The 25,345-nt window shown below is 34.3% G+C and overlaps 1 protein-coding gene across 2 annotated transcripts in view; it reads left to right on the top strand.

Annotated features, from left to right (window-relative positions):
• LOC136968248 (uncharacterized) overlaps positions 1–23,539 on the top strand; it is a 42,149-nt gene extending 18,610 nt beyond the window's left edge. The window contains exons 1-5 of one of the 2 annotated variants that reach the window (XM_067262234.1): positions 10,332–10,390; positions 11,382–11,545; positions 13,847–13,882; positions 23,330–23,373; positions 23,458–23,539. In XM_067262234.1, coding sequence (XP_067118335.1) covers positions 11,403–11,545; positions 13,847–13,882; positions 23,330–23,373; positions 23,458–23,486 — 252 coding nt within the window. In that variant the 5' untranslated portion in view covers positions 10,332–10,390; positions 11,382–11,402 and the 3' untranslated portion in view covers positions 23,487–23,539. Of the gene's footprint in view, positions 1–10,331; positions 10,391–11,381; positions 11,546–13,846; positions 13,883–23,329; positions 23,374–23,457 lie in introns of those variants that run through there. The other variant, XM_067262233.1, reaches the window with a different exon arrangement.
• The last annotated feature ends 1,806 nt before the right edge of the window (positions 23,540–25,345 follow it).

The raw sequence follows: 25,345 nt of genomic DNA, 5'->3' as shown, positions 1-25,345 counted from the left end.
ACTGCATTATGTATCTTTTACAAATTTCTATACTACATGTGAAAAAAAAACGATAAGATTGCTATTGTATATTCGAATAATTCGGTGGCGGAAGGAATGTCGAAACCGGGTCAGTCTCCAATCAGCCAGATTATATAGGCATTAGCACATGCGGTTTACAGTGCACCAACCTCACCCGGTTTAGCTACCGGTAACGGTAAGCGACACACTCGTAAAGAGTACAGCTTTATATCCCGGAGCGGTTGTGGGCTGTTAGCCGCCTGCCTGTCAACTTCCAAGCAGCCAGATTATAGGCATTGGCGCATGCGCTTTACAGAGCACAACGTCACCCGGTTTAGCTGGTGGATGCTTCACACATAAAGCTTCTAACTTTATATCCCGGACCGGTTGTGGGCTGTTTAGCCGCCTGCTTGCTAGATATTCGGCCGCTCTCGCCCGATTACGTGAATCACGAGTAGACTAGATCAACGGCGGGCAACCCCGGCCCGCGGGCCAGCTACGGCTCGCGAAAAGTTTCTATCCGGCCCGCGAGATCTTTAATAGATTATTAAATTGGAAAAATAACTAATTAATAGTTAATTTTCCAATTCTTTGTAATTTTCGAAAACGATAAGAGAAATAAATGTAGTATAAACTTTTTATTTATTTATTTCATATTTGCAGACTAAAAAAATTACGAGTCACAAAAAGGCGTCAATTAACTACTACGGCCCGCGGAAAAACGTAAAATTTATTCTGGCCCGTGTTATAAAAAAGGTTGCCCACCCTAGACTAGATTTATAACTTAACCCAACCGATAGAAGTTTACTGGCATGTTTTTATGATAGTTCTGTATAGTTGACAGGAGTTTAAAAAAATCCATTAAAATATTTGATATATTTATTCCGCTCTCCCATCTTATATTACTTACGGGTTTCAATGTTAAACCGGTAATATTACGATTATAGTATGTCCCATCTGTAAGGGAATGCAGAAAAAACGTGTACAATTCTTGTATAATGTTAAAAAATTAACTGTTACTTTGGCATCATTATTTACAACCAAATTTAATGAATGAGACGTACAATGGTACAAAAAAAGCTCTAGAATTTATTTTCCTTAAATGTACGATCTAAGTATCGGTTGTCATAAAAATTTCTTTCCACTTTTTTCCCAAGACTACAGATATTCGAGTACAAAGTAACTGGTTTCGAGTTATTTCTACTAAGAAGTAGTTAAATAATTAAGAGATTAGGGAATGGTGACATAAGTAAAACCCTGCTGACTTAAACAAAAGCTTAACCGAAGCAATTACTAGCTCAGTACAGTGGGGAACTGATTTCCGTGTACACCTGGTACTAAAACGAATTGCAGTAGTTAGAAAACAAATGACTATTAAGTTTAACATATTTACATCTATGGTGAGAAACGTTTAAAATATACAACGGCCCTGTCGCGTCCTTTGAGATATACTAGTGATGCGACAAAAGAGGCATTTGACATTGACCGGTATCGGCACCCTCGGGATTTGTCATGCATGCATTCACTGTACACCTACCAAAATCGTCTCTGTTTCCATTCGTGAGCCACTCGCAGGGAGCAATTTTAACTCAGTGGATTGTTTAAATATTTAAAAATAAACAATATTTTATGTTATTTTTATATACGTTTCTTCGCAAAAGTATATTCATACAATTGAATATTTTGTACCAGGTATGTATAATTGTATATCCATCACAAATTTTATTTTACTAAGTAAGTTTTAATAATTTTATTTTTAATTTTAGCCCTTATATCATGGCTAGCGATTTAAACTGTAATTGTGATATTGAAAATTTACTTAAAAAAGTTTTGGCTCAAGACCATATAATGAAAAAGAAAACATTATTAAAAGAGAAAGACCAACGCCTAAATGAAATATAAGTACTTCGACAAAAAAATTTGTTCGACATTTTCACGATAAAATTTATCAAGACGTAAAATGGCTTTGTGGATGCATAAAAATGCAAAAATTGTTTTGTTGGCCTTGCCTATTATTTTCAAATGAAATTAGTGTGTGGAATAAGAATGGCTTTGACGATTTAAATAATTTGAGTAAAGCTAGAAAAAGACACGAAAATCGTAAATGTCACATCGATTCTTTCGTAAAATTGAAGCAATTTGGAAATCAAAATAGAATAGAATTTAACATTAGTAAACAATATAAAATTAATATTGAAAATTATAACAAGATAGTTACGGCTAATAGATATATTGTATCTAAATTAATAGATATTACATGCTTTTTAGCAAAGCAAGAATTGGCATTTAGAGGGCATAGGGAATGTATTGAATCTAATAACAGAGGTAATTATATTGAACTCGTTTCTTTATTAAGTACGTCAGATAATCAATTAAAAATGCATTTAGAGAAGTCTACAGTTTTTACTGGCTTATCGAACAAAATTCAAAATGAGCTCGTTAATTCGTTAGGAAACGTTTTATTGCAAGAAATTAAAAAAGAAATTGAAAACGCAAAATTTGTTGCTATAATTGTAGATGAAACAACGGACATTAGCCACAGAGCCCAGATGTCGACTGTATTTCGTTACGTGAAAGAAAACGGTAACGTCGAAGAAAGATTTGTGGGCTTTACTGATGCGAGTGAGAACAGAGACGCAAATTCGTTATTCACTCACATTAAGAGTTACTTAGACGAATTTCAATGCACTAAAAAATTAGTGGCACAAACATACGACGGTGCTGCCGTAATGGCCGGACAACATAATGGTGTCCGAGCTAAAATTAAAGAAATATCCAAACATGCTATTTTCGTACACTGTTATGCTCACAGATTGAACCTAGTTTTCTCTCAATCTGTTGGATATATAAAAGAATGTAAAATATTTTTTCAAACTATGACAGGATTTTCTTCATTTTTTTCTAAATCTTCTAAAAGATCTCACGCCTTAGACCTAGAAGTCAATAAGCGTTTTCCTTCAGCCACACCTATTAGATGGAATTACAATAGCAGGATTGTAAACTGCGTTATGGAGTATAAAGAAGAATTAAAACTTTTGTTGTTGAATATGGTTGAAAGTCCAGAACAATGGGATTCTGATACTACAATTGCCGCAAGAGGATTATACCATTATTTAATAGATTTTGATTTTCACTTTTTATTACTAGTTTTTCATCAAATATTTGCACATTCAGATATCCTTTTTGATATATTACAAAAAAAATTTTAATATAGCATATTGTATTACTAGAATAAATCACTTTATTGATTTTTTACGACAGAAAAGAAATGATTTTGATTTGATTTGGGACGCTTTGAAAAAAGATGAAACTTTTTTAGAAATTCAACCAAAAAGAGGAATGAGACATACTGATATTGAGTCTAAAAAGGATTTATATAGACGTCTGTTTTATGAAATAATGGATACATTGATACAAAATTGTATTGACAGATTTGCCGACATAAAATCTCTAGAATTTTTATCACTTTTAGATTTTAATAATTTTAAATATTATGAAAAACAATTTCCCGAAGAGAGTTTTAATGCTTTACGTAAATTTTATGGAGAATTTTTTAATTTATGTAAATTACGTAGTGAATTGCAATATTTATATTCGTGTCCGGACTATATTGGCAAGTCACTCTTAGACATAAAAAATATTATAATTAATGATGACCTAAACAAAGACGTACTAATAGAATTATATGGTTTAATATCATTAATTTTTACAATACCATCTACCAGTGCGTCTGTTGAGCGTAGTTTTTCAACAATGAAGCGAATTCATACATTCGCCAGGAACACTCAGTCGGAGGAAAGATTGTCGTCACTAGCGTTGCTTTCTATAGAAAAAGAACTTTTAAATACGTTGATGGAATCAACGACGAGTGACTTTTATGATAAAGTAATTAACGACTTTGCGGGAAAACATCGCCGAATAGAGTTAATTTATAGAAAATAAAAAAAAGAAACAAGTTTTTCTATAATTGTATTATGTATGTATTATTTGTATTTTAGAATTAAAGTACATAAATTGTTTATTTTTGTCATTCGCACGTACGAATGGACCCTAGACCATCACTGACGCGCAATTAACTGATTGCCCCTGAAAGTCGGTTTCTTACAGAAACACAGCTTCCCTATCATCAAATGTCACGGCACGCCACTGAAATCTATATATTTACATAACAGAATTAAAACAGCTGAACTAAAACGCGCACTTCTGTAGAATAAACAAAGAATTTTCTAGTTACTTCCTCTACGAATATTAATTTAAATTCTTCAATTTTATTATTAAAAGATTCACACAAATAATTATAAAATTAAACAGTCGGACCTCCAATGATCGTCATCTCCGAACAAGACTATTTTTTACAATTTAAGTATACAGAAGAAACTAAATCGTCTTCAACCTCGTCTTGTCCAACTACCAGGAACGTGATTGTCTCTTTTCTCAGAGATGATCTTTTATTGGAGGCTTTCCCTCTAAAATTACGTAGCTTTTCTTTAATTATAACTTATCAGTGAACATTTTAACCGTTTTCATAATTTTGCAAAGGCTTAGCCTTTAATAAAATTTCGTCTCTGCGAAAATAGACTTTTTTTTTTTTCCTGATGGTTGAACAGGACGGAGTTCAATATAATTTAGTTTCTTCTGTATATTTTTTAATTAATTAATTGTAAAAATACCGTCTGACATTTATATTCCCATCACTGTTCATTGTTTAAAGGTTTGACTGTGTTTTCAACACTGGAGTGATAGGAGTCTGAAACAAGAATTATTTAAGAACAATGAACTTGACATAGGAATTTTATATTCTAAGAATAAATTTATTTTAAAAGGTATTAATAATAATTACAAATTATTCTATGGAAGTGATATTCGAGTGATAATAAAATATCTTTCAAGCGTAGATAAATTTCCTTTGTCATTAAATTATATTACGAATCTTGTTTTTCCCGAAAAAAATTGAATATTATCGACTTTTTAAACTCTGCTCTGTGGGCACTAAGAGAGTCTCTTTAGTAATCTATTTTGGGTTCGATCGGGTCCACGATGGGACAGCCACGTGATGGAGACAGAGCCTGACGTATCGGGATAAATCCGTCGGATTCGATCCCGTCATTCCCTGAGCGGTAGGCTGCCTCCTTAACCTCGCGGCCGTTCGGCCTTTAATAGAAGAGGCCTAAAACTTTGTAGAAATATAATAAGTATACAGCGGAGAAGTCATTTTCTTTCCTCGATCATCCCAGCATAGGGATCTACACTTTAAATCAAACTATTTAACTCGAATAAAATTTTGATACAGTATTTTTATCTTCTCCGAAATTTTAAATTTAAATAAAATAACTAACGTTCATCAATCGAATAAACTAATCAGAAACTTTATAGAAAGTGCGGAAACCAGTGCGACTAAAAATAAACATCCCGTCATGTGACGTTGTACACGTGTCAATTACACTATCTTCGTCAAGACAGCTTCTTGTCTGACCTAGAAACTGTAACTGCTGTTCGGACCTGCATTTTCGAATAATTTTTTAATTTGATTGCTGACGGATTTCTCCGACTAATAAATAAATGGAGTTTTGGTAAATTAATTGAAACAAAAATATAAATTATAGTCCGATCCTACGTAAAAATTGTATTTTTAGTGGAAAATTTTTAAAATACAACAGTGATAAAGATTAGTATGTGTGTGATTAAAACAATAGATATGTTGTATGCGCAAAATATCGTAATTTAAAAAATCCTTACTACACACTTAGGAGTGAACGGGTCGAGTGCACGACAACTAAGCCACAAAAACTTAAAAATTTTTGCACGCTTGGAGCATACGATTTGGCGGGTATTTTTTAAATTTATTTATTGTAAATATTGATGAAATATATATATATAAACTAGCAGATAGGCCCGGCGTTGCTCGGTCAAAAGTAACGATAGCGAAGATTAAAGTTATTACGTTACAGTTAACCTTGCCCGTTTTCACAGAATGTAAGAATTGGGTCCCCCTGTTTCCGGACTAATTAGAGAGTTTTTAGATGGGTCTAAAAATATGTCCGATTTTCCGCAAAAACGAAAAACAAACTGCATCTGCGTCTTGCACGTCGCTTTCTCTTAACACTTCCATTGTTAATTAATGGAAGTTTAAGCCTTAAAAAAATATGTAATTTCAGAGGAAAAGCCTCTAATAAAAGATCATTTCTGAGAGGAAAGACTGTTTTGTTCACGATGATTAGATAGGACGGAGTTGAAGACGATTTAGTTTTTTCTGTATATTTTTTAAATTGCAAAGATATCGTCTGACATTTATGTTTCCGTCAGTGGCCATTGTTAGAGGTTTGACTGTATTTTCAGCATTGGAGTGATAATAGTCTGGAAATAGAAGACTTGTTTATGAACAATGAATTTGACATAGTAATTTTATATGCTAAGAATGAATATATTTTTAATGGTATTAATAATAATTACAAATTATTCTGTGGAAGTGATATTCGAGTGATAATAAAATATCTTTCAAGCGTAGATAAATTTCCTTTGTCATTAAATTATATTACGAATCCTGTTTTTCCCGGAATAAAAAATCGAATATTATAAACTTTCTTACTCTGCTCTGTGGGCGCTAAGAGGACGTTTTTAGCAATCTATTTTAGGTTCGATCGGGCCCATGATGTCGGGTTCCGTCCTCACGTGCTGGGAACGGAACCTGACATATCAGAATGGACCGTCCTCGGAAAATTCCCGGAGTTCTTCGACCCGTCGTATTCGATCCCGCCTCCGCTGAGCGGTAGGCTGCCACCCTAACATCTCGGCCATCCGGCCGTTAATAGAAGAGGCCCAAAACTTTGTAGGAGAGTAATACACGTTATATCAAAGTGGTTAACTCGAATAGGGCTTTGATATAGTTTTTTCATGCTCTTCAAAATTTTAAATTTAAATAAAGTAATTAACGTTCATCAATCTAATAAACTAATCAGAAACTTTATAGAAAGTACAGGAAACTGGTGCGACTAAAAACGAACATCCCGTTATGTGACGGCGTGCGGGTTGTACGTGTATAAATTACAGTATCTTCGTCACGCACACTTCCAGACAGGTTGTTGCGTGACCTAGATACTGTAACTGCTATTCGGATCTGTTTTTTCGAACATTTTTTAAAATTTGGTTGCCAATGTATTTCTGCGAATACCCTATGACTAGTCGGGGCTTCTAAATAAATGGAGTTTTGATAAATTCAAAAAAAAATTATAGCCCGATGCTAAAAATTTTATCTTTAGCGGCAAAATTTTAAAATACAACAGTGGTAAATAGTGGTATGTTTGTGATAAAATATACACGTGTTCTAGGAGCAAAATATCGTAATTAAAAACTGTCGTCCGTCCTTCTTTCCGTCCGTCTGTCTTTTCTTAATCTCGAGTACGGAGTTAGATGAAAGTCAAGATCAGATATAGAAAGACTAAAAGCAGGAGGCTCCGATTAACTATATAAGAATTTCTGATACAGAACGGAAGTCACGTTTTCTCAATTCAAAAATATTCTCTTGAAAAAAAGTTAGATACATGCTGGCATGACTGTTTCGAACAGAAAAAGTATGACGTATGAGCAAGACTACTAATTTCAGGCAGAGAACATGCAATTTAAATATTGATATGATTAAAAATTTCAGCCTGGCATTGTGATGTCACTCACAAACCATAAGAATGGAATTTTATGATTTACAGTTTAGGGGAGAGCGGGGCTACAAGTTCCGTTTTTTAATCAACCTTATATTTTTTTAAGGAAACATAATTCTAGCATAAGTATTAAGAGATTAAAATTTAGTAATATATCTAACTTTGCTGTAAATACAGTTTTTGGGGTTGATTTTTTGTAAGTTTTTTTTATAATTAATAATACAATACCTAAAGTCGGAAAGTAACAACTTACCCCGGTTCGGGGCTAGTTGTTAACAGGGTGGGGCAAGTTGTTACAAGATCTATGGAAGGTGTAATATGTAAAAAAAAACAATAATTTATTTAACTAAGTATGTATTTAAAGACTAATCAATAATATCTTATCAATAATTAGTTGTTTTTCTTAAATTTATTATAAAGAAAACATTTTTACGTTTCAACATTTATAACTTTTACTTAAAGAAAAGGGGAGAAAGGAACATCTTTCCATGTTCTTGTATAACACCAGAAGTTGCAGGCAAATTTACAACTCCTGATGACCCTGGCTGATCCAAGATTTGTCTTTCGTCAGTAAAGCTTACATTTAACAAATACTCTGCTAACTTGTTTTCCTGTTCTTCAATAAAGACCAATCTTACTTTTTTGTAGCCAATCGCAGCGTTTTCTACTCCAGATTTCAACTTCTTTACAAATCTATATAACGTCATATGACAAATATCTAATTCTCTGGCAACAGTTTTTATTTTTTAACCATTTGCAGCTCTTTGCATCAACTCACAGCACTTTGCATCAACTCTTTGCATCAACTCGCAGCACTTTGCATCAACTCCTGAGATACAGAACCCCGTGTTGTTTTTCGAATATAAGTCCGCATAATGCAAAAGGAAAAAAACATTATTTTTACTGCATTACCGGTACAGATGAACTGGGGCAAGTTGTTCCAAGGTCACAACATGCCCCCAAAGAAGGGAACATCTAGCCCCGATAACACATGGGTTCAAAACAGCAACTACTAGATTAGGTGACGAGACATATACAGTTTTAGCGTAGTATATCAAGATACTCGATATATTTTTGAATAAAAATACCAAACAACTAATCGCTAATTATTTAAATTCGCCAGATATACCAAAAATATCAAACACGAAAATATTTACTTATGTGGATCAGCGACGTACAGGCTCTCTTTCCAATGTACCGGACGTCACTGGCCTGATTAAGATAGCTGCCGAAGGTGCGCAGAAACGTTCGATTTCATGACATATTTACTAATTATATATATATTTTTTCCTTGTGGAGCTATTTCAATCGGAACAACTTACCCCGGGAACTTTTAGCCCCGCTCTCCCCTACTTGCTATTATGCGGAAGCATTCCGCATTTCTCAAGTTATGTTATGTTATTGATTTGGCCGCGTTTCTTTATGAAGCGCTCGAGAAGCACTTTACAGCGAACACACTGAAACTGGTTTCTAATTGGCCAACACTGCTCGTGATGTCATTTCGCTACACTCTCGGGGCATTAAGAAACGCGGCCTTTCCAAAATGTCTTCCGTTTCCACATTAGACAGGTTTCCGATTTATAATAGTATTTTACACCGGAAATCTTTTCATTCGGAGATTTATTTTGTTTAAATTTTTCTTTTAAGCCCGCTTTAGACAAGTTTTATTATATAAACATACATAGACAATTATGAAGTACATTTATCGCATTTGTAAAGAATTCTTAATACATTAATCAATTTATTCGTTTTCTATACATTCCGGCTGTATTAAAACGTGCAGAATACGAAATTATGTAGGCTGTTTTCTTCCAAGCTCCGATGGTCCATAAAAAAAAGACAAGTGTAAATAACAAAATGAATTTATTACCGAAAGTTAGATACAAACATGGTTATTTTTCAACATAATCACTGTGAAGCTTGAGGCATGCATTTGTCATATCTGTGGAAGAGCTTTTCCATCCCCTTGTCATAAAATGTTTCCGCCAATGACTCGAGATGGGCCCTAACGTTCTTTTGCAGATCGTCATTAGTCTCGAACCTCTGCCCTCCTACCAACTTTTTCTGTTCACAAAATAGGTGGAAGTCGCTCGGCACTAAATCGAAGCTATACGCTGGGTGTTTAAAGGTGGTGAAGACTTCCAACCAGCTTAAAACTTTTTAATGTGTGAAGATTTCCACCTCTTTCCTGAACTGAAAACGTGGCTAGCAGAGCAGAGGTTTGAGACTAGTGAACTAATGACGATCTTCAAAATAACGTTGTTAAGGCCATTTCAATTTATTGGCAGCAACATTCTACGACAAGGGGATGAAAAAGCTCGTCCACAGATATGATAAATGCCTCAATCTTCACGGTGATTATGTCGAAAAGTAACCATATTTATACCTAGCTTTTGGTAATAAATTGATTATGTCATTTACACTTGTCTTTGTTTTATTGACCATCAGAGCTTGAACAAAAATCGCCCTCGTAGTATTCAGTTATTCCCACGACAGCTTAACAAATAAATTCTCTCATTGGTTAATTCTACGGCTGAATTTGTTTACAGAATGAAATAATTTAATTGCGAAGCTCCAATAAATGGGACTTTTGTAGATAAAACAAATAGAGGAACGTGGATTTATAAAATCCTAAAGCGTATAAATATTTCAATTGGCGAAGGATCAGAAGCTATCTTCGTTCAACATGAAGAAATTCCCACTTTTCCTGTGTTTGATTCTGTTGATTGATGTCTTGAGTAAGTTCTTTATCTTGCACTTTTTTTACAATAATTTTTTTCTTTGGATTATAAAGATATTGATCTTCTGAAGGAATTCAATTGTGGGTACCGAGGAGGTACGACGAAGTCGTACCTCCGTCAAATTTCGGCTAACAAGTCGGAGGGACTTGCCCACGAGTCAGAGATGCTTACTTTTCTGTAGGATTTCCTGCGGGGACGGGACTACTTTTTCACCCGGTCGAGTGTAGGAGGAAAAGGGGTCGTGGTAAGGCGATAGGCGAATATTCGAGTAAGCAAGACAGCATTTAACAAGATAACAACGATTTATTTGAATAAAAAAATAAACGTTACAAAAGTCTAACATTAAAGGGACCGAGGAGGTACATAGAGATATATATCCCTAACACGCGAGGAGAGAGAGAGTTCACATTGGTGGGTTCCATACCTCTTAGAGAATCCGATTTTCGTGTAGAGTCGTTTCTGTATTCCTAATCCGTAGGATATCCAATTTCTTTAGGAGCAAGAGACACATGGCACAAGGTAATTCTTTAGGCACAACCTCTTTCGATGCCGGTCGGCGATTGACTCCCCCGGAGGGGGGAAGGAAGCGTCTTATATAGCTTTTTGATGGGAAAATCGGTCACTTGATCTCTCGCGGAATGTGATCAGGCCATAGGCGTTCCCGGGATTTAAATAATACGGCGAATTCGGACGCTAACTATAAACTTAAGCTGCAAGCTGATCTGCACTCAGCGCGAGAATAATGGATAGTTAACATTTATATGGCGAGGGACGCAATATTTTCTTGGTTAGGAATGTTTCTATCGAGGTTGTTTATAATAGGGAAAAATTATTACAATTTTGAGTCTAATGGAATTTCCAGATCTCACACAATTAATTTTTTAAATAGACTTTTATATTGCTGTTTATAAAATGAGAATTTCAAAATATTTTAACTGATTTGCTACAATATATAAAATTATACTTAAGGATAATATAATTATTTCAGTTGCCGAAAAAAAATATAGTGATGGACATTCCTGGGGTGGAGATGGAGGTGCCGGCGCTGGAGGTGGACATTCCGGCGATGAAGATGGGTATTCCGGCGGTGGAGGTGGACATTTTGGCGATGGAGGTGAACATGCCAGCAGTGGAAGTGGAGGTGGACATGAGGTGAGTTTTTTGTACCTCCGCGTAACTCCGCGCGAGCGGCATCCATTTAAAAATTCATGCGGAACACTTTCCTATATTCCCGCTGGAGTGCGCACCGTTGCACGGCAAAAACGGCCACTCGAAGTAGTAGTTTACGGTAAAATGGCAACACGGCGTTCTCCATGGCTCGGACAGTTTCGTTACGAGATCCATCATGTGTTTTATTAATAAAAATTTAGTTGTGAAAGTGCAAGTTAGTGCACACTAGGGTTTCTCCAAAAGGATCCCGTCTATTTTTTAACCCAGGAAATCTTGCAAATTTCTTAAAACAACACTTTTTTTTATTTTTTGTGTTAAGGTTGAGGAAATTTTGCAAATAGAAAGTATAATTAACTCAAACTGTCAGAATACATTTGTATTTATTTATTTTAAGCCTGCTTATTACTTTTTTAAATTTTTGCTTATTATGGTACTTCATAGATTGTCAATAAATATGTAGCCTATTTGTGACAGGTCTCTGAAAATTCTTTACTTGTCAGAACCTATATTATCTGGAATAATTGTGATTATGATGTCTTAATTTTTAACCATGCCCAGTAGCTTGAATAACTGCATTATGCCAGATTATGCAAATTGGGCAAGGATACGAACGACTATGAAGTATGCAAGTATAAAGTTTTTCTTCATAAACCTGATTATTAAAGCCAAAGTAACTGCCGAATTATCGAGTGATATGCTTGAGGGAGAGAAATCAAGAATACTAGACGGCAAAAGAAGTATTGTAACGCATCTCGAAAACGAACCAGAAAACTTCTCGGCTACAGGTGAAAAAAACATAACATTTGTCTTCTCTTAAATATATTAAAGACGATTCCACCCGCATCAATTGAATCGAAAAAGGCATTCTCAGTAGCGGGACTTTTCTTTAGTAAAATAAGAATCAAATTGAATGTTCCGAGTATTGACCATCTTTGCTTTTTAAAATCTTATTATAAAAATTTATAATAATACTTTGTATTATGTTTTATTTTAAAAACAAAAATTACCTTCTAAGTTAAAAGTTTGATCTAAGTTTATTTTTTTTTCTTTAAATTTTCAACTCAATTCAAAGGCATTTTTTTTGTAAACAGTTTCCAACAACTTTAATAAATTTTTTCTATTTGTGAAAATTTCTACGTAATTCAAAGGTAATTTTTAATACATATTTTACACAGCATTATTAATATTATTATTTTGGAGGTTGCGAGACGTATTGAATTACTTAAAAATGAAAAATAATTATATCATTCGATTTTTAAGATTTATTTTGTATCTTAAAAATAATTAATTATATCCCGGGATCCCGGGACCAGGAAATCAGAAACCCTAGTGCACACGGTATGTGTCTTCTCGAATTTTTTCGAGGCTACTTTGAATGTTCTGTCGACAAGATAATCCATTTTAAGGTTAAATTTAAGACCCATTTTTTCTCTCTAAAAACGTACATTTTAAAATCTAGATCCTTCTATCACGATACTATCGATAGTACAGGCGCCGTTATCTTTCTTTCTTTTTGTTTGTTTGTTTAGTTAAGTTACGGCAACGCAACATTTGGGCGATCTGCCTAGGGAAATGTCTTCCGGGAGGTTTTTTAAGGGTAACTGGTCCCTATTCAGGCGTTACAGACGTGGAGAAAAGCCGAAAAAGTCCACGTGGCCAGCCCGTCCTGGCTAGGCGCGAACCCTCAACCAAACTCCTAGTATTTAGGGAACGGAACCACTTGGAGACTGGTCGACCCTTTTTTTTTCTTTCTACGTCGTTCCTAAATGGCCACAAACAACAGCGCACTCCCGTAGTAGCGAAGTCACAGATCGTCTGCCATCAACGAATTCATCTTCTGTTGCTTGTAGTGTCAAGTGGTATAGTAAAGAGTTTTGGTGCTAATTTATTCTCACGGAAATGCCTTCTGAATGTTCTGAAATATTACAATACCAAATTTAGTTACACTTTGACTGCTAAATATCTCTCTAGACAGCGTTGAATATAGTATTTTAACTACGATCTCTCAGTATATTTATAATACGGTTTATAAAATGGCGCAAAATATCGAAATTTTATTTAAAAAAATAAGTATGGCGAATGTATTGCGATCCTTAATAATCACTTATCATTAGTTACGTATTAAATGGTTGTATTTTCTGTATAAAATTTAAATTTACTGGAATAAAAGAACTTTGATTTATTTAATTTTTAATTCTTTTTATAATTGGAAATATTTTAATATTAGTTTAAATAATTCAATGTAAAACGATTTTTTGTAATGAGTTATCACTTTAATTACAGTAAGGAAGAGAAGAATAAAATATTGAAGCAGGAAATGTATGCATTTTTTACTTTCTATCTTTTATTAAGTATATTTTAATTAATTAAAATATCAATATGTTAATATTCGCAAATTTCTTCCATTATTGCATGTTTAAATATTTCATAGAAAATTCTTGTACCATAATACAAAGTATATGTGTACTTCCAGTCAGCAAGCAATTTGTTAACTTGAATTGAGCTGTTTCATAATGGTTTCTCTCATCAACTAGATGGTCATCATTGCTTAATAAAATGACCGACAAAAAACAATAATTAATATAAAAAGTCATTAGACAGATCGTCGGAAGTATCCTCACACATTTTATACAACTTCAACTTATCCGGGGAACAACTAACTCATGGTAGCTCGCGTTGAATTCAGCTGAAACGACGAATGTACGGTACGAACCACTGACTATTTCCGGTTACAATAATTATAAAATATTTTGTAATTATTATACAAGTTTATTGTAATGTTCATGATAGTTATCATAATCTGCTTTTTTTTATTTTATTATTATTATTATTATTAATTTGTATATTGCTATCATTATATGGAGGGGTACCCGTACATTTGGCGTATTAAAAATCTCAGCGCGCAGCCAGTACTGTACCTCTCAGTAACTCTGTTCAAAATCTCAGGTAACTTCCGGTTGCTGTCAGCGCTCTTCCTGCAAACTGCAATCGTCTTTTTCTGTGCTCTATACGCCAGCAAACAAGATGGTAGCTACCACGAGACTCGTAAGAGCTATATTTTGCGTTGATAATTTCGAATTTAATTTATTTGTCGATGAATAAACCCTGAAAAAATTAAAATTCGATTAGTACATTAATAGAATATTTTAATATACCAGTTTATTTACGTAAGACATCACGTAATTTGTTTTAGTTCTTAAAGTGTAATCTTAAGATTGATTTACTAATTTAAAACTCCTACGGAAATTTAAAAAGTCTTTATCCCTATTTCTGTTTTCGAAATATTTATTTTTTATTAAGCTGTTCTCGTTAAATAGATTTAACGTAACGTGGAAGTTCACATATTCGCCATTTTTCTTGTTTTTCTTTCCCGAAATTTCCGTTATCCAGCGTTTGTGTTCTCTAGAACAGTGATCTCCAAAGTGGGGTACGCAAAGTGTTACTTGGGAGTACGCCAAATTTTCCTCAAAATACTGTGTGTGTGTCCTATACAGTCAAAATACTGTAATTATAATTCAAAATGTAAATTTGTAATTTAATTTAAACGTATGTAAATTGTTTAAAATAAATAAATAATAAATCATTTGATTTTTGACTACACACAAACACAAACACACACACAGACATAGGATATATATCATATATTATATTATAGGGGTACAACTTACAATTATTTTCATCTTACGGGTACACTATCAAAAGAGTTTGGAGATCAGTGATCTAGATTCAGAGCACCAACGTCACGGTTTAGCTGGTAGAAGCGACACACGCGTAAAGAGTACGCGACTTTATATCCCGGAGCGGTTGTGGGCTGTTAGCCGCCTGCTAGATATTCGGCCACCCGCGCCCGATTATGTGAATCACGAGCAGACTAGATCAACGGCGGGCAACCCGCGGGCCAGCTACGGCTGGCGAAAAGTTTCTATCCGGCCCGCGAGATCTTTAATAGATTATTAAATTGGAAAAATAACTAATTAATAGTTATTTTTCCACTTCTTTGTAATTTTCGAAAACGATAAGAGAAATAAATGTAGTAATTAACTTTTTATTTATTTATTTCATATTTGCAGACTAAAAAAATTACGAGTCACAAGAAGGCGTCAATTAACTACTACGGCGCGGAAAAAAACGTAAAATTTATTCTGGCCCATGTTATAAAAAGGGTTGCCCACCCTAGACTAGATTTATAACAACCCAACCGATAGGAGTTTACTGGCACGTTTTTATGATAGTTCTGTATAGTTGACAGGAGTTTAAAAAAACTCCATTAAAATATTTGATATATTTATTCTGCGTTTATTCCGCTCTCCCATCTTATATTACTTACGGATTTCAATGTTAAACCGGTGATATTACGATTTAGTATGTCCCATCTGTAAGGGGATGCAGAAAAAACGTGTACAATTCTAGTAGTGTTAAAAAATTAACTGTTACTTTGGCAGCATCATTTACAACCAAATTTAATGAATGAGACGTACAGTACATACAATGGTACAAAAAAAAAGCTCTAGAATTTATTTTCTTTAAATTTACGATTTATATATCCGTTGTCATAAAAATTTGTCTTTCCACTGTTTTCCCAAGACTACAGATATTCAGGTACAAAGTAACTGGTTTCGACTTATTTCTACTTAAGAAGTGACTAAATAATTAAGAAATTAGGGAATGGGGACATAAATAAAATCCTGTTGAAAGAGCCAGAATTTTACTTCAACAAAAGCTTAACAGAACCAATCACTCGCTCAGTACAGTGGGAAACTGATTTCCGTGTACACCTGGTATTAAAACGAATTAGTTAGAAAACGAATGACTATTAAGTTTAACATAGTTAGATTTTTACAGCTACGGTGAGAAACGTTTAAAATTTACAACAGCCCTGTGGCGTCCTTTGAGATATACTAGTGATGCGACAAAAGAGGCATTTGACATTGACCGGTATCGGCACCCTCGGGATTTCGCATGCACACACCTACCTGGACCGTCTCTGATTTCATTCATTAGCCACTCGTAGGGAGCTATTTCACTAAGTGGATTGTTTTAAGATTTAAAAAGTAAAGAATATTTTGTTACTTTTATGTACGTTTCTTCACAAAGTTATATTTAATTATAAGTTTCTTTAAAAGTATATTCATACAATTGAAGAATTTTTTGTACTAGGCATGTATATTCATCACACATTTTGTTTTATCAAGTAAGCTTTTTTTTATAATTTTAATTTTAGCACTTATATCGTGGCTAGTGATTAAAAAATTTATTTTAAAAAAGTTTTGGCTCAAGACCGTATAATGAAAAATAAAACATTATTAAAAGAGAAAGACCAATGCCTAAATTAAATATAAATACGTCGACAAAAAAATTCGACATTTTGACGATAAAATTTATGACGAATGACGATTCTTTCGTAAAATTGAAGCAATTTGGAAATCAAAATAGAATAGAATTTAACATTGGTAGACAATATAAAATAAATATTGAAAATTATAACAAGATAATTACGATTAATAGATATATCTAAATTAATAGACGTTATATGTTTTTTCTCAAAGCGAGAATTGGCATTTAGAGGGCGTAGGGAATTTATTGAATCTAATAACGGAAGTAATTATATTGAACTTTCTTATTTATTAAGTACGTCGGATAATCTATTAAAAATACATTTAAAGAAGTATACGGTTTTTACTGCTTATCGAACAAACGAATACGAACGTGCCCTGACGCGCAATTGGTTGCCCCTGTAAGTCGGCTTCTTACAGAAACAGCTTCCCTATCATCAAATGTCACGGCACGCCACTGATTTATAGGATGTTTAATAACACTAAATAATTATTTTAAAATCTCCTACTGTACGATCGGACGATAGGACTACCTCATACTTTTCTCGAAGGAAGTAGTGACTTTATGTAAGGTTGACTTAAAGCAGCTCAGAAAATTAATTTTTAGAAAATTTACGAACGTATTACGCTGTTGATGGCAGAAGATGCCGTGGAAGAACAAACTTACCTTAAGATAAGCTATTATGAAGACAAATATATGTAAATTCTATAGGCACTTCGCATCACTCGCTAAAAAATTGAATAATTAAATAATTTCTGGATTAAAATAGTCTGTTTCTTTACAATATTATTTATAAATGCTTAAATAATCATTATTTTAATAAAATAGGCCATAATTTTACCACAAACACAAAACATGAGGAAGTTTAAGCTGATTGTCTACTCGCCATTCTAGACGTAGCAAACCCATTTATCGACCGTATAGAATTGCCAGATGGCAGCGCTCGTCCGTCCGCCGTTCAGGATTTAGGCTGAATACGTGCGCTTCAACCTCACTGTTAACTAATGTTTGTACCTGTATTACCTATTAGTTTCAGCTGTTGATCAATAGCAGTTTTTCACCTTCGATTCAAGTTAGACAATGTAAATAAGTTTTACAAAAAACTAGTTAACTAGAACTAATGAACCAAGCTAATTGTGCTCCCAGCGTATTTAATTAACTCTTACCGAAATGCTTTTCGGCCTTACTGGCCGTTTTCAATTGGATTACGCACACTCAGTGGCGTACCGCAAACTATAAAAAAGGGGGTACAAACTGTAAAAAAGGCATCGTACGTATATATATTAGTAAATTAATCCAACGATGCTACCACGTATATCAAAATCACGTTAATCAGATCAAGTGGTATCTCGGTACCAGTGGTGATATTCGAAATAGTTCACAAAGGGTTCGCTAGCAGAAAATTTTTCCCTGGCAATCACCGACAAACGAAATGGAAGTTTTGGCTAAAAATAAATACAATACCTTTTCTTGCGATATATATACAATATATACAATATCCTTTTTATTTCATTGTCCATAGCCCGACACGTGTTCCACGGCCATCTTGTATTATCTCGCGCGCGTGAGATTGTGGGATCTCTCTTATGACTGGATCTAGTTTCAAGAACTTTCTTGAATCGATCGCGATTAAATCTCGTTTCGGTCGAGATTGAAACGGTTAAGAGAGATCGCACCAAGACATAGTCCCCGACCTTGCTCACAATCTAGATTGAAATGCTTGGTGCGAAGGGGGTAAGGCTCTAGTTTAGTAGTATTACAGAGTATAATACGTATATTTTAATATATTAAAAAAAAAAAAAAAAAACCACTGTAGAAATGTCCATGTGCTTAACAAGGTTCGGAAAAACTGAAAATTTTAACAACGGGTTCGGCCGAACCTGTGCGAACCCGCTGAATATCACCACTGCCTCGGTACTCGACCGAACAATCACGACCCCGCTAGAACAAATTTTCGGTTAATAACAAATATTTTTATTTTAATTTTCTCATAAGTAAAACGTTTTTCGTGATAAAAATGAGTAACTAATTTTAAAACAAAATGAAACCTTAGAGTTCCTTGAAAATTAAGAAAAGGCTAACCCGACGACAAAGGGGGACACGTGCCCCAATTGGCATATTCAAAATCTCATCATCAGTTCAGTGAGATGCTGCTGGAAGTGACGCAACTGCTGTCGTTTTCTAGATCACTGATCTCCAAACTCTTTTGATCGTGTACCCGTAAGATTTGTAGAGAGAAAATTTTTGGCGACCCCTAGAGATAAATGTTCACAAATACGATGTATATTTCGCGCATTTCTTTCGTTTCATCGAATAAAAACATCATCATATCTGACTCATATTAATTTTATTTATAATTTTAAGAAAATACTTTTTGTATAACATAAAAATCAGTAAATTGCCCTTTAATGAGATGTATTTGGCTGCAAGTTTCTAATTATCTCATCAATGTTTGGATGTATGTTGCTAATTGCAATTCGCATATCATCTTCAGGGTTTAAACGCGAGCGGTATTTAGTTTTTATTGAAACTAGTTTGCTAAATCCAGTTTCACATAAATACGTTGATGCAAATTGTATTAAAACCCTGATGGCATTCTTGCATAAAACGGGATATTGCTTTTCCACGGATAGCCAAAATTTTTGGCAAGGCTGAGTCTTAAATTGATTTCGAAGAGTATAATCACTAATTAAATCTATCAATTGCTCTTTCTCACTAATTTGAAGAGTTGAACTGCATATGTCGTAGGAAAATGGATCACGAATCCAACCAAGATCGTTTTCAGGAAAATCCTTGAATCTTCTCGAAAAATTTTCCTTTAACTTTTCAATGTGATTGGAAATGATGTTTTTAAATGTAAATATATCTATATTATTTTCCTTGATAAAATCGTTAAAGCAAGGGAACATGTCGGTGTTGTTTTTATTCAGTTCAGTTTGCCAGAGACTAAGCTTATTCTTAAAAGCTTGAATTTTACTGGCTGAAGTTATGATAGTTGAATTCTCACCCTGCAAGCTCAAATTTAAGTCGTTAAGTTTTTCGAAAATATCAACTAAATAGCTCAGCTTCCCTAGCCAAACTTCATTGATATAATAACTTGCCAATCTATGTTTCTTTTCGATTAAAAACATGTACACTTCATTTCTCAAATCAAATATCCGTCGTAGTATTTTCCCACGTGAAAGCCATCTGACTTCGGTGTGTAACAGTAACTCTCATACGTTGAGCCCATCTCATTGCAAAGTATTGAAAAGAGACGGCTGTTGAGGCTGTTGCATTTAATGTAGTTAATTGAACTAACAGCGTCTTGTAATATGTTGTGCAACTCTTCATCCATATCTTTTGCAACAAGAGCTTGCCGATGAATCATACAGTGATTAAATACCATATGAGGCGCCACTTTCTGAATTAAGCCTCTGAGCCCTTTATTCGAACCTGTTAATGCTGCAGCACCATCAGTACAAACCGCAACACAGTTTGCCCAGGTAAGGGACTTTGCTTCAAAATATTCATTTATTACTTCGAATATTTTTTCTCCAGTTGTTTTTCCTTCCAAACTTTTGCAACATAAAAACGTTTCTGTTATATCTTCATTAAAAATAAACCTAACGTAAATAATTAGTTGTGACATTTTAGTAATATCGGTAGTCTCGTCCAGTTGTAAAGCAAATACAGATGAATTTTGTATGCGTTTTATGACTTCTGACTCGATATTTCGTGACATTTCGGAAATCCGCCGAGACACGGTATCTCTTGATAATGGTATTGTTTTTAGTTCATTTCCATATTTATCGCCATGCATAATTGATGTCATCTTGGTTGCTGCAGGAAGGATAAGGGATTCTCCAATTGTATGGGGTTTCATTGTTTTTCCTATTAGATAAGAAACTTCTAAAGAAGCTCGTAATGCTTTCTGAGGTATTGTTGTAAATTTCTTTAAATGTGCACTTTGAATTTTCAGATTTTCAGCTCGTCTTTGAAAAAAATCGGCATGTTTATTTTGAAGTTCTTTATGTTTAGTTTCCAGGTGCCTTTTTAATTTAGCTGGTTTCATGCTCTCATTTGCTAATTTTTTGTTGCAAATGACACATATCGGGCGTTCTTCATCACCAACAACACAAAATGTAAAACCATACTTAATAAAATCCTCATTGTATTTTCTTATTTTTTTAGATAGGGCATTTAGTTCAGTATTTTGCGACTCCTCATCAGTATTTGTTCGTTTGTTAGCTGAAGATGTACCTGGTGTACGTATTACCCATTTATCCATTATGAAGATAGGGGTTAAATTTTTTTAACTAAAACAAATAATATATTTTTTTTATCATTTTTTTTCGAGAAATTCAATAAAATTAACAGAGATCTTTCTCTAATGATAGTACATACCTGATAACAAAGAGTAGTAAAGCCGGATAAAAATATACAAAATCATAATTACACAACGTCACATGAAAAAACTCGAGGAGAAACTAAAACAATTGCAGGCCAACTGCTACATGCTACAACTTTACATGGAAACGCGCAGTAAAACATTCAGCGATAATTTTTGGTCGTTTGGTTGGCCTTTGAGGATTGTGGCTTTGTTCCTTTGTTTGGCTTGGTATGCTTAATGCTTCACTTATCTTATCTCTTCTTTTATGGCTTGGTTGGCCTTGGCTCGGTACGCATGTCTACAAGATGACTACCACAGCCCTTGATTACCACTTCATCTCGTACGGTGCGCATGCTCAGTGCGCACCGTCCGACACAGTACGTACAACATCAATACGTCGGACAAATAGGCGCTTTTTAGTAAAACTGGCGAATTACCGCGAAGAGAGCGCCATCTACCGGAGTGAAAAACTTGCGTCTTCACACTTTACATACATTACGCATTACGGTCAAAGAAAGAGTGAACAGCATGAAATTGCAATTAAACAGTGAGTGACGGCGCTTCACTCTATATGTACAGTACACTGTATGGTATGCAGCATGCAGGCAAAGGCCGGATGGCCGAGCGGTCAAGGTTAGCAGCCTGCCGCTCTGGGGGACCCGGGATCGAATCCGGACGGGTCGAAAAATCCCCAGGAATTTTTCGGGGGGTGGTCCGTCCGGATATGTCGGTCCCCGTTCCTCACCACCCGGCCGCCCCATTGTGGGCCTGGCCGAACCCATAATGGGCTTGCTATAAGAGGCCCTCTTAGTGCCCACAAGGCGGAAAGAGTTAAAAAAAAAAAAGCATGCAGGCATAATGCATTTCATAAAAATTTGGCGACCCCCAAAAAACTTCTGGCGACCCCCACAGGGGTCGCGACCCCTAGTTTGCGCACCATGGCTCTGTAAAGCGCATGTGCCAATGCCTATAATCTGGCTGCTTGGAAGTTGGCAGGCAGGCGGCTAACAGCCCACAACCGCTCCGGGATATAAAGCTGTACTCTTTAGAGTGTGTCGCTTCTACCAGCTAAACCGGGTGAGGTTGGTGCACTGTAAACCGCATGTGCTAATGCCTATATAATCTGGCTGATTGGAGACTGACCCGGTTTCGACATTCCTTCCGACACCGAATTATTCGAATATACAATAGCAATCTTATCGTTTTTTTCACATGTAGTATAGAAATTTGTAAAAGATACATAATGCAGTTATAATAAAATATTAATTTTAATTAATTCAAAGTACGTTAAAATATGAAAATTTATATTTTATAAAATTCAAGGGAAGGTCATTGGAAGGTGGAATCGGCGCTTCCATCGCTTCCAATGACGGCACGCCACTGCTATAAATACTTTTAAACAGTTTAATTTGTTTATTTACCTTCGCTGGTAACCCTCGATGTAATATGTATCCGCCATTTTTTCAACAAATTTCCCGTGAGTCAATGCGCGACGTTCACTGAGTCACGTGTTCTGAACGAGCGCCGTAAGGTCTTTTACTTGGACTTAAAACGTCAAACGCGTACTTCTGCTTGCGGTACAAGTTTAACGTTTGTACTTGCGTCTCAACCTCTCTGCTGTTAGTGCCAGTTCTAAGACTTTATTTGTACGCATTATCACGAAATTAGTTCTACAAATACGTTTAATAATAATGCTCTTAACTATCGACTATAGACGGCCATTTTATTAAGTAAAGTCCAGTTGTTAAACTAAATTTATTGCTAGAAAAGTAAGCAAGTCACTAAGTAGCTGGAAACACCAAGTAATTAGCAAAGTCAGCAACGATTACGTCATTTTCGTAAGCATCTGTTCAATTGGAAGGTTTGTTTAGCATCGCCTTACAAGTAAGCAAATTTTGTACGCGAAATGGAAGCACTCATCTGATATAAGGAAATATTGATACGATTCACAATCTCTTCTAAAAAATAATTGAGATTTTTGTTAAGCCTCATGATATTTAAAATTGCTATTTCTATATTTTTTTCTGGGAATAGAAAACATTATAAATTTTTATTTACAGTACTTCCCGATTTATAGACTTTGCAGACTTTATAGATTATATTTGTAAGTCTTCAATTTTAGTATGTGTAGGCCTACTTATTAAAATAAACTATTAAAATATTTAATAAATTTTTTTATATATTTCAGATGAAGCGAAATACAGCGTGGTAGATTAATTCTTAATTTTCTTTTTATTTTGATGATCAATAAATATGCAAATTAAAACTGATCAGTGTGTTTCTGTCGATTAAACTATTTTATATTCCACTACAATTTTCAATAATATATACGCATATTAATTAAATTCACTACACGTGTGGGCACTGAGATTCTTCACGACCATCACGAATTTGTCGAGGACACTGCGAACTTGATCAGTGACACACTCGGGACATAATCTTGGGAATCCGAGTTGAACAGATAAAAACTTTTTAATGCGAATTCAATAAAATTTCCATTTTATGTGACCGCTAATTCATAAGTCCTATAGAAATAGAAGACACGACACAACATAAATATAAACATACATATATTGAATAAATAAATAAAGAATTTTAATTAGGAAAAGACTTTTGGAAAATTTTGTAATGTTATTCTTTCCGTTTTTTCTTTGGGATGCCAGGGCCTCTTGATCCCTGTCTGGGTGTTCCATTGAGCTTGATTAGTAATTGGGCAGGAAGATAGTTTTGCTAGTTCAATCATCTAATCGGAATTCTAAATTCATATTTTCCTTTATTAATACGCTAAGAGTAATTTTCTTCGGTAAACCACATTTTTATTGTAAAAATATTTGTAAAATTTAACAATGGGATCGGTTATTTTTCAAGTTAAAAAGGTTATTTTTTTAAAAGGCAAAGTTTAAAAAACTTTTAAAACTTCTCAGAAAAGAATAATGTTTCGTTGTTATTTTATCAATACCGATTTTCGAGGATATAATAAATTATTGAATAATTATCAAATTAAACTTGCTCCGTCCCCTAAAAGTCAGGTTAAGTAAATTAATTAACAGCAGATAATTCAAGGAAGAAACAGGCAAACTATAAAAGTCAGGTGTGGTGTATAGACTGATATATACGTGTGGTTAACCGAAATATTACGTAGAGAAGACCAGAGCCAGTTCTGATAGGTGTGCAGTGCGTGCATGAACGTAGGCGGCCAAATTATTAGGGCGGCCGATAGTGCACTTTAAAATATAAAATTCAAACATAATTTAATATTTTAATATAGTGATCGGCGATAAAACAAATCAATGTTTGCATGTGTTTTGCATCAGAAAACTTAAAAGTGCAAGTAACAGGTAATGGCGGATTTCTCCGTTGAACCAGATAAAAAAAATTCATGGGTAGAAATTTCAAAACAACTACAATTGTTTCTTGTTTTAAACATAAAAAGAAGAAAAAACCGAAGTTCGTAAACGTTAAACTTTGCAAACTCCAAGCTTTATTTATTTATGTTAATGTCTTTTGATTACGTTTAAAATTACATTTACGTAACTCATTATGAATAATTGCATTAAATAATATGCTTAATTTTCATTCTAAATGGGCCTTTATTCCCGTACCATTAGTTATAAGACGATACTTACACCATTGTTTTAATTGTTGATGAAACCCAAAGGAAATTTAAATAAAAAGAAATATGCGCACGGACGTTATTAACTTAAATATTCACATTTAAATTAACTTTTATACACACGCACGTGTATATTGTATTTATAAACTAAATAAAAACATTTCTATAAATTAATTTCGTTTTAATTTGCAAATTCTGTTTTATGGCAGCGCTAAAGTGTAATTTTGAACGACGGCGCCTTTTATCTACGGGGCTTGATTTGAATAAAATGAGAATAAATATATATCAAATATTTTCATAAGTTATTTTACCCCTGTCAACTATATGAAACTAGTTAAAACATACTAATAGGATTTCATGAGTTGGTTAGATTATGAATTTACTCACAATCAACATTGATAGGGGAAGCCAAATATCTGTAGCATGCTGGCGGCTAACAGTTTAAAACCGGCTCTGGGAGACA

This window comes from Centruroides vittatus, unplaced genomic scaffold (genome assembly GCF_030686945.1).
Source record: "Centruroides vittatus isolate TY-2023 unplaced genomic scaffold, ASM3068694v2 contig_1422, whole genome shotgun sequence".
NCBI lineage: Eukaryota > Metazoa > Arthropoda > Arachnida > Scorpiones > Buthidae > Centruroides > Centruroides vittatus.
Note: the sequence above shows the minus strand (reverse complement) of the source record. Positions and strands in the feature narration are given on the sequence as shown.